The sequence below is a fragment of the Tasmannia lanceolata genome, unplaced genomic scaffold, assembly GCF_043159265.1.
Source record: "Tasmannia lanceolata isolate RefF3 unplaced genomic scaffold, GAP_Taslan_0.1 ptg000002l, whole genome shotgun sequence".
NCBI classification, from domain to species: domain Eukaryota; kingdom Viridiplantae; phylum Streptophyta; class Magnoliopsida; order Canellales; family Winteraceae; genus Tasmannia; species Tasmannia lanceolata.
The window spans coordinates 28722313-28733148 of NW_027518679.1; the positions used below are offsets into that span (position 1 = coordinate 28722313).

Below are 10836 nucleotides of genomic sequence, written 5' to 3' on the forward strand. Positions count from 1 at the left end.
TACCAATGTGGACCAAGTGGGAGAATGTTGGCATTTTTTGTGTGGCCCACGTTGGGACCCACACAGGAAAAACGTTTTGGATTCTACTAGAGGGCTTATCCACTAAAGTTGTATTTACAAAGGGAGTCTATAGATAAGTCCCAAAGTGATTTTAATTAATAAAAGACTAAGTGTTTGAGGTGTGGTGGGAAGCAAAAAACACACAGTCCCAAATCCTACAAATATGTGTTGTTCTTTATGGAAGAACATGCGTAGTTTATAACTGAAGTTTCCATACTCTGAGAGGAAAATTGTTCCTACGATTCCAACGATCGAGCCCTAAGATCTTCTACAGATTATAAGAAAACTCTTTCATTGTTGGTGGCGCATTGAAGTTTGTGGTTTCAACCGTCGGTTCAAGGGAATTCACAATCATAAGATCTAATCGCCATGGCCAGAGGTAAGTTCCGCATTAATTACATAGTAATTTATGGTTTAACACATTGTACTCTAACCTTATGACCATGTACTTGTTTTAGTATCATGGCCCACTTATTATATTTACCTTGGTAGCATGTGCATGGATAGTGATACATCCGCCCCCATTTCTTGCCAGGTACTACTCTTTTTACACTACAAGGGGTGGCACAAGGAAGAAAAGGGCGTGGATATATCAATTCCGTATATGATGTAGTGAATGAATGAATCTCACTAATATAGTGTTCTAGTTCTAGAAGAGCAGGTAAACCCAAATATCCCTTGTCCCCACGAGTTTTTACAGTACTAAAACAATCATGACCACATGTGCAAGCCAACTGTCTAATCCTTAGAGCCCCGCGTATGGTCTCTCTCCATCTCTCTCTTTCTTTTTTCTCTAGAAGGGAGAACGAAGCACGGAAGTACTAGGTAGACTGTAGACATAAGTTTCATTGAGACATGTGGACCCACCCTCACAGGAACTTCTCTATCACTTGACTAATAGAAGGACGAGATTTTTTTTTTATTTGGAAAAAAGACGAGAGCTCTCTAGTGACAAGCGGGCAAGAAGATAGAGGGCATGAAACTCCAGATTGCAAAAATCAATTTGAAATTGACCAAATCATGGTCAATTTCACCATTTTCTTTATTTTCTAAACCGGATCTTTTTCCCCTGAAAAACATGTTGTTTGAAATGAAGTTTTGCTAGCTATGGGTCCAACTATGTGTTTCTTTTGCCTGCATGTATTACCAATCTTCTAGAAATATATTATTGAGATTCCGTCCTTCTAGATGTGTGACACAGGAAAAGATTAGTTTGACAACTTAGGAATGGTGCTCCCTCTCACACTGTCTCTTTCTATGTCTCTCTTTTTGTCTGTGGGCCAAAAATTTGTCATTCAAACATCACTACCGTCCTTACATAGACAGCCAAGCATGAAATCCTGCCTATAAATACTAGCAATACTTCATATAATCCATCAAACAATTGAGAACATCTCTCACTCTATAGAGATGGGTTTTGTTGGCATATTTCAAGCGGTTTTCGTAGTGTTGCTGATATCAAGGCTGTGGAGACTCTTCAAAGTTCTCTTATGGAGGCCTTATTCCTTAACAAAATCATTTGCAAAGCAAGGAGTAAGAGGACCCCAATACTCATTCATGTCAGGTTCTTTAGAGGAAATCAAGAGCCTGAAGAAGAATGCAGAGGAGATGGTAATGGATACTCATTGTCATGACATCACACCTAGGGTCTCACCCCACTACTCGAAATGGTCCTCACAATATGGTATGGTCATACTCTCTTCTCTTCTATTCTCTTATCATGTTACAAAATGGTTGGTTTTACGCCTATCAAAAACGAATGGTGGGCATCATCTCTCTCTGTTTTTCCCCCTCTTTTTGTACATTAAAAATGCGGATGCTTTCCAAAACACGGCCAAACCCAATCATAATAGATTTGGTGTCAAAGACTTTTGATTGACTTTGTAAGGCAAAACACGGACCAAGATAAAGAACGCGGCCAAGGTGAAATGGGGTTAAGTTCTTAGAAAGGCGTATCAGACTAAAAAAATCAAAAAATGCCCAAAACTTTAAACATAATAAATCAAAACAGGGAGCTGATATCTGCTTAATTAACCATGTTTTGATAATGGGACGAACTCACCTCGTTTGTTTTAACCAGCTGCTAAAGGCTATTCCAAATTTACAATCATGTAAAAAAAAAGTAAATCTTCTAGATTTGTGTAGTCAACTTATCAAAATTCAAAATATAAACCTTTGTTGGGGCCATGAGTGTGTCAACGGGCCAGTCAATCTGTATTTGAAAAGTTGGCTAAGGCCAAGCTCATTGACCATTTGTCAAAAGCCAGCTATTTATGAAACGTTGCCAATTAACTTAATATAATGGTAATTATATACAGTAATTGCTTTCTTCTACTCCACCCAACATTAAACATCCAAATGCTTTTTTCTACATGGTTTTTGTGTGTGAAATTACATGGTACTCTTATATTTGTGCTAATCTCTAGAGGATTTGGGTTAGATAAATGAATATGATTATTCTTTGAGATTGACTGTAGTTTAATTTACCATGCAGGAGAGAAGTTTTTTTACTTTTTTGGGACAGAACCAAGGATCTGCATAACTGAACCTGATCTTGCCAAAGAAATACTGTCAACCAAGTTTGGTTTTTTCACCAAACCTAAGCCAAGGCCTTCAATATCAGCCCTGATGGGGAAGGGATTGGTTATGGTTGAGGGATCGGAATGGGTTAAGCATAGAAGGGCTGTCAACCCTGCTTTCAACATAGACAAGCTCAAGGTGAGATGCCTATTTCCCTTCTAAAGTTTTTTTTCCTCGTGAGCCTATTTCCCTTCAAAAGTTTTTTTTCTCGTGACTGTTAAAATACTTGTACATTTCATCAACATGTTAAGCTCAATGTCAGATTGGTACCCAGTTTTTGCCTTATAAGACTTGTAAAGTCTATTATGATCTTAAGCTCAAGAGAACATAGGTACCAATTTTCTTTGGTCTTATAGTCACTCTTTCTGCACCATTTACACGATGGTTGAGTCACTTGTCTGTTGCCTTAGATGTTGGGTTTTTCATTTTCAATATATTTCCCTTTCTATGACATTTTTTTATGTTTAACATCTTGAAGTTGAAACAGATAAAAAATAGATTCCATTAGTATTAACTTGTGTACTGAATTTAACCTCAATGTCAGATATCCATCTTCTTTTTTCACAAAATTACCTCTTTAAATCTGTTTCATGACTCTTAGAAAACATAGACTGGGATGTAGTTGTGGTATTAAAACTAAAGCTCAGAGTCTGAGATGATATAAAAAACCAAGTTTAATCCTCCATGGCTATTGCTTTTCATTTGATAGGTGATGACCAAGAGAATGGCGTCTTGCGCTTTATCGATGCTTGATCGGTGGCAAGATTTGGTGATTCAAGACAAGGGACAATGTAAAGAAATAGAGATGAATATCGAGTTTCAGGAGCTGACTGCAGACATAATCTGTCATACTGCCTTTGGTAGTAGTTTCAATGAAGGAAGGGAAGTCTTTGAGGTGCAAAAAGAGCTTCAACAATTGGCCACAGATTCTAGTAATGATATCATCATCCCTGGTAGCCAGTAATTACCTCAGTCCCTTCCTCTTTTTAAATATTTCAAATCCGCGTGGTAAACAGAATCCGTAGATTCAATTTTATACTAGAGAAGAACTTTACATGATAATATCGACATTTTTTAATTGCAGGTATCTTCCTACTAGGTGGAACCTTCATATATGGAAACTCAATAGAAGAATGAGGAATACACTTGCACATATAATAGAGAGTAGGCTAAATTCCAAGGATGGAAGCTATGGGAATGATCTACTTGGGTTGATGATGGGAATGTCAGAGTCCGGCTCTGATAGGCAGAAAGGGGACCCGAAGCTAAACATGAAGGAAATCATGGATGAGTGCAAGACATTCTTCTTTGCAGGGCATGATACCACAGCTAATTTACTAACTTGGACTATGTTCTTGTTAAGCTTATACCCAGAATGGCAGGAGAGACTCAGAGAGGAGGTATTGAGGGAATGTGGTATGGAAATTCCAGATGCAGATAAGCTCAACAAATTAAAATTGGTAAGATGATTTTAGATTTTTTTTATTTTTCCACATACCTAAAGCACAAACTAATAAGAAGAAAGGGATGGAAAACAATATCAATACACTTTACAAATTACAGACTTACAATAGTTTTGTTTATTTTATATTAAGCACAATGTTGATAAATTTTGTAGGTGAACATGGTAATTATGGAAACCCTGAGGCTCTATGGTCCGGCGATTTATATGACCAGAAAGGCATCCAGTGATATGATGTTGGGAAAGTTGATGATCCCAAAGGGCACAGTTATAACAATTCCGTTGCAAATAATCCACACCAACAAGAAATATTGGGGTGAGGATGCAAATGAATTCAAGCCATTGAGATTCACAGATGGGGTCTCAAAAGCAGCAAAACATCCTAATGCTCTAATGCCATTCTCTCTTGGTCCAAGAACCTGCATTGGGCAGAATTTCGCAATGTTGGAAGCAAAGATGGTGCTAGCCATGACCCTTCAGAGGTTCTCCTTCACCCTCTCCCCACAGTATAAACACGCGCCAGCAGAGAAACTCACTCTTCAGCCAGAGTTTGGCCTTCCTATTCATCTTAGACCTTTGGGTGTATAAAACAGGAACAGACTCTTCAGTTTTAAGTTGCATTCGTAGTATATGTACTTTGTCATCCTTTTCTACATGTCATTAGTTATCTTAAAGGTCTTACCAGTTGGCTGGGCTATCCTGTTAAATGCAATTGAAATGTGGTCTGCTCTATAATGAAGCAATTTGATAGTGTATTCAAATAAATTTTGCTTGTTTAATGGATGAAAACTCTTAGAGAATCATGTCCCGGAATAGCCTTTAGCTCCATGTGATGAAATATGCTGTGGATTTTAGGACATGGTATTTATAGTTTCTAAAGCAATCTGTGGTTTTTAAAAAAGTATCAAACTTCCCCAATGGAAGGAATTACATTTCGCAACTTTATTTATGAAGATTTATAACAATGGATAGCCAAAGATATGTAACGGCTTTCAAGATAGCATTATTTTTCAAAAATTATCTTGAAGTGGCCATGGCCAAAATAGTTTCAATTTTTCTAGATAGCTCAATCTAGCCATACCAAGGCTACTCAGGCAAATGAAGAATTCAGAGCGAGGGAGTAGCAAATTGTAACATGGAAGCTTAATTTTAGGCATAACTTCTTTGATAGAGAGATTGCTCAGACACCTCTTGTCGACTCTCTTGACTCCTGCTATGTTATTAAGAATACGGAGTGATGGAGACCATTCTAAGGCCCATATTTTAAGTTTTAAGTATTTTCCAGGTGTATTTAACTTTCTTAGGTTATAGGAGGTAGGCGTGCAATTCGGGTTGGGTTCAACCCGGAAAAAAGTTAGGTCAGGTCGGGTTCGGGTTCTGGTTGAGTTTTCCCAACCCGGGTTGAGTTCGGGTCAGGTTCAGGTTGAGGGCTTGGGCAACCCGACCCGAGTGATACCCGACCTTTTTTTATTTTAGTAAGCTTAAAATGTCTGGTTGGTTCAGGTTGACTCGGGTCGGTTCGGGTTAAGGTTGATAAAAATGGGTTCATCAGGTCGGGTCGGGTTGAACCTCATTGGGTTGGAACTTGGGTCGGGTCGGGTTGAACCTCTGGTCGGGTTTGAGTTGGCCTCAACCCGACCCAACCCGACCTGAGTTGCACGCCTAATAGGAGGGGTACCACGGGTCTTTTCCCAACAATATCACCTAGGCAGTGTTCTTTTGATTTCTTTTTTCGCTTATTTTCCGTGTAGACCTCACCTTTTTTGGCATAAATGCATTTTTGGGTGTTTTCCTCGCCGTCCTCCTCAGATTGTCATCGTGCTAGCCATCTCTAGGTACGGTCTCTCTCTCTCTCTCTCTCTCTGACCTCCATTCTCTGTGTATGGGTTTCATTTGACGCTTCCCCCCTCTCTCTCGCTGTTGAGTTAGTGATACAAAATCATATGTTGTATTTCATTCTGGGAGTGGATCCCACTTGGCCCTTTTAAGTGGGATGTGTCTCTCTCTCTATCTATATATGATTTGTATATGAACGAGAGGTGTTGAAGAAAAAAGGAAAATGTGGAGAGAAGGGGAGAAAAGGCTTGGGCAAGGCAAGAGGGTTTTCTCTGGGGCTCTATGTGGGCTTTTGTGGTGAAACAAAAGCAAGGTTCTTCTTCTTGAGGAAAAAGCTAGGGCAAGGCAAGAGGGTTTTCTCTTGGGGGCTCTAGGAGAGCTTTTGTGGTGGAGCAAAAGCAAGGTTATTCTTGAGGAGAAAGCTAGGGCAAGGCAAGAGGGGTTTTCACTTGGGGGCTCTAGAAGAGTTTTTGTGGTGAAGCAAAAGTAAGGTTCATCTCCTCAAGGTTGAGGAGAAGGTTTAGGGCAAAAAAGAGGGGTTTTCTCCAAGGCTCTTGGAAGGCTTTTTTGTGGTGAAGCAAAAAGGGTTGTTTACTTCCAGAGGGTGATTCACCCTTCTCGTCGTCGATGGGGTTGGCTTGGACATTAGTAACTCGGGGGTGGGAGGGTAGAGGAGGAGGGTTTAGCATTGGCCATCGTGACAACCGGCTGAGGGGAGGGGACAGGTTACAAACAAGTACTGGTAGTTTACCTGGCATATCTGCTACTTATTGAGTCAAACCATTGAGCTGGTCCATCGTGGGACTAGTCAGAGGGGGCATAGTAGACACCAGGGATTCTTCTATGCGGGGAAGCTAATTTCGTCCAACACAGGATCTTGGTTTGAGGTAGAGTCTGGGTTGACACTGCTTCGAGTGACCCTATCGCTTTGTTGAGGGTTTGTGGTATTCTTCATCTTTCAAATTTAGAAGAATATTCCAACGGTCAGCGCCAATCTGATGATGCAGAAATTTGTTACGCATGATCAGTGGCTGGTTCAGCTTCAACCTGTGATTGATCTGCTCTCACAGAAAACACGTTAGGGGTCTTTGAGTTGTGACTCCGGGAGACCACTCCGGCAGTCAAGTCAGAAATCGGCACAACAGGAGAGAAAACAAGCAACAGGTGAACTCGAGAGTGCCTCTTTCTAGTAATTCAGGATACTGCAGATGTGTACCTTTGAGCTTGGGGGTGCTTTTATAGAGGAGGACTTCACAATAGTTTAGGAGACTTGCTTTGATTAGGAGTCTTTTCCTATTGGGCGATTTCGTTTGGAGATAAACACCCGGTTTCCTCATGGGAATTGACTTTTATATGGGTTCACTGTCCTTTGGAGAGTTGCCATGCTCATAGGGGACTTTCCCTATGAAGTTCTTTCCTTCATGAGGACTTTGCTAAGTTGGAGAAATAGAGAATCCTTCTCGCATCCCTTTAGCGGGCGAGTTTGGTTTCCTCATTTAGGTTCATTTCCACGTATCATTAATCTAAGGGAGAAGTGGATTTTACCCCTAACGCTGGATTTACTAATAGAGTACCCGACATCAGTTGATCTTTTGACTATTCACTATGTAATTGCATGTTTAAACTCTGATAAGATTTGATTATCTAATGAATCATTATTTCAAATCTATCTTAGATTTTTTTATTTGTTGTATATTTATATACTTCACATTCCCTACTCCCCCTTGGTTTACCATGGACAGAACAATGTACTATAACTACCTTAGGACCATGTGCTTGTTTTAGTAACATGTTCCAGTTCTTATATCTAACTTAGCAGTAGGTGCTTGGAAAGTGATATATTTGCCCCCTTTTCTTCCCATGGACTACTCTTTTTGCACTACAAGGGGTGGCCCAGATATGTCATTTCCTGTATGCATGTAGAGAAAGATTGAATCTCACAAATATAGTGTTTTAGTTCTAGGGGTGCAACTCGGTTCGATGCATGTAGAGAAAGATTGAATCTCACTAATATAGTGTTTTCCACATGAGACCCTGATGTGGACCCACCGTCACATGAACTTCTCTATCATTATAGGGGTGCAACTCGGTTCGATTTGTGGGAATTTTGATTGAGCTTTTATAATAAAATGGGGTCCGATTTGGGTTGGTTCCAAATCAATTTCTTAGAGAATCTCAACTCAGCCCGACCCAAATTGCACCCGTATCTATAAGAAAGAAGAGAGTTTTTTCATTCACCATTGAGGATAGAGAGTTTCACACTTTGCGGATATAGGTTTAAAGGTCATAAACCGAATCATGTAAATCTTTGTCTCAACTTTTAACTTAATTTTTTTTTTTTGTTTCTCTACATTGCGTCATTCCTAACACACTACATTCCTAACACACAATGCTAAACACACGCCTGGGCCAGGACTTACAGGTCCTTACCTTGAAAATTCTTCGCTATAGGATGATCTTAACCCTATGATCTTTGAAGGTTAAAATGGATGACTCATGGAAACATTTGCAGGATAGAGGGTCAGAAACATCCTATTGAGAAGATTTTTGGGGCAGGCCTATCTACACCAACAAACGAATGGCTTAGATCACCCAATAATGTGGGTCCAACCAAAGTTGGCAAATCATGTAAGGAAAAAGCCGGGATAGTAAAATTCAAGTTTAATACGCTATTGGCTTAAAAACATTTTGTAAAAACTGGTCAAATAAATAAAAAGAACAAAAAAAATGCATTTAATACGTTTAAAATTGGGAAGTGATATATCCGCCCCTTTTGATTACCGGGGACACCCAGAGCTACTGTATCGAAGACTAAAATGGGGCTGAAGTACTTGATGTCAGAAGAATTCAGTGGGCCTGATTGCCATGTACAGTGGCACTGGGTGTCCCAAGTATTCAAAGACAAGAGCCTTTCTCATGACACGTGGGCAAGAAGACAAAGAAGTGGGGCAAATCCGCACAAAAGCGAAAAATCATTATGAAATCGACCAAATCATTGGTCAATTTCACCATTTTCTTTATTTTCTTAACGGGATCCGGTTTTAAAAGTGTTCTCCTTTCGAAAATTGTTGTATGAAATGCAGTTTCGCTTAGATGGGTGACAACCGAAACATTTTATTGAGATTCTGGCCTCCTAGATGGGTGACAAAACGGGAACCCAGTAAGGAGGAAAAGACAAGAGGTCATGAATCCCCACAGAAGCAAAAAATCAATTTGAATTTGACAAAATCTTAGGTCTTTCAATCATCTTCTCTATTTTCTAAATGGGATCCCGTTTTGAAGTGTTTTCCTTTGGAAAAATCTCGTTTAAGATGATGTTTTGCTAACTGTGGGTCCAACTATGTGTTATTTTGACTGCATGTACTACCAATCTTCTAGAAACATATTATTGAGAATTCCGTCCTTCCAGATGAGTAACTTAGGAATGATGCTTTTTCTCACTGTCTCTTTCTATATCACTCTTTTTGTCTGTGGGCCAAAAATTTGTCCTTACAGGAACAGAGGTGTGGTATTAAAACTAAAGCCCAGAGGTGATCTAAAAACTTAACCCTTTTCATGACTGTCATTAAAACACTAGTGAATTTCCTTGAGGAGTTGGGCTTGTATTTACAATTTTTTATGGCTTGATTGATAAGGATGAATTAATTGATTAAAAATGATTTTGAAATGGGAAATGATAATTCATCTGACCTTTGATCGGATGGTAATAAGAAGTGAGACCCACCTTCATGATATTTAATCCTCCACGGATTTTCATTTGATAGGTGATGACTAAGAGAATGGCATCATGCACTTTATCGATGATTGATCGTTGGCAGGATCTGGTGATTCAAGACAAGGGACAATGTAAAGAAATAGAGATGAATATCGAATTTCAAGAGCTTACGGTAGACATAATCTGTCATACTGCCTTTGGTAGTAGTTTCAATGAAGGAAGGGAAGTCTTTGAGGTTCAAAAAGAGCTTCAAAAATTGGCCAGTGACTCTAGTACTGATATCATCATCCCTGGTAGCCACTAATTATCTCACTCCCTTGCCCTTTTGAAATATTTGAAATCCATGTGGTAAATAAAATGCGTAGATTCAATTTTATACTAGAGAAGAGCTTTTACATGATAATATCTGAGACATTTTTTAATTGCAGGTATCTTCCTACTAGGTGGAACCTTCACATATGGAAACTCAATAGAAGAATAATGAGGAATACACTTGCACATATAATAGAGAGTAGGCTAAATTCCAAGGACGAAAACTATGGGAATGATCTACTTGGGTTGATGATGGGAATGTCAACAACTGGCTCTAATAGGAAGAAAGGGAACCCAATTATGGGAATGATCTACTTGGGTTGATAATGGGAATGTCAACAAGTGGCTCTAATAGGAAGAATGGGGACCCAAAGCTAAACATGAAAGAAATCATGGATGAGTGCAAGACATTCTTCTTTGCAGGGCATGATACCACAACTAATCTACTAACTTGGACTATGTTCTTGTTAAGCTTATACCAAGAATGGCAGGAGAGACTCAGAGAAGAGGTATTGAGGGAATGTGGAATGGAAATTCCGATGCAGATAAGCTCAACAAATTAAAATTGGTAAGATGATTTTTTATTTTTTCTATTTTTCACTGACATAAAGCACAAACTGATAAGAACAAAGGGATGGAAAACAATATCAATACAGCTTAAGCTGTTGGAGAAAGGCGTTATTTATCTTTTATACTTTAGTACTCCCCCGCACGTGTGGCCCACTTGGCAAACACGTGGCACATGTGGTCCCACTTTGGGCTGACCATCGCATGTGGATTTTTGCTATCCGGGAGGTTTGAACCTGGGACCTTTGGCTTTGATACCATGTTAATTTACCAACTTCTCCAAAAGCTTAAGCCGTTTGAGAAA

The 10836-nt window shown here is 39.4% G+C and overlaps 1 protein-coding gene across 1 annotated transcript; it reads left to right on the forward strand.

Moving 5' to 3' along the window:
• Positions 1-1419: 1419 nt before the first annotated feature.
• LOC143855788 (cytochrome P450 709B1-like) lies at positions 1420-4902 on the forward strand. The gene is made up of 5 exons (XM_077365869.1): positions 1420-1744; positions 2555-2778; positions 3350-3600; positions 3725-4100; positions 4259-4902. Exons 1-5 carry the CDS (start codon positions 1471-1473, stop codon positions 4688-4690), a joined length of 1557 nt encoding a protein of 518 aa, XP_077221984.1. The 5' UTR covers positions 1420-1470; the 3' UTR covers positions 4691-4902.
• The last annotated feature ends 5934 nt before the right edge of the window (positions 4903-10836 follow it).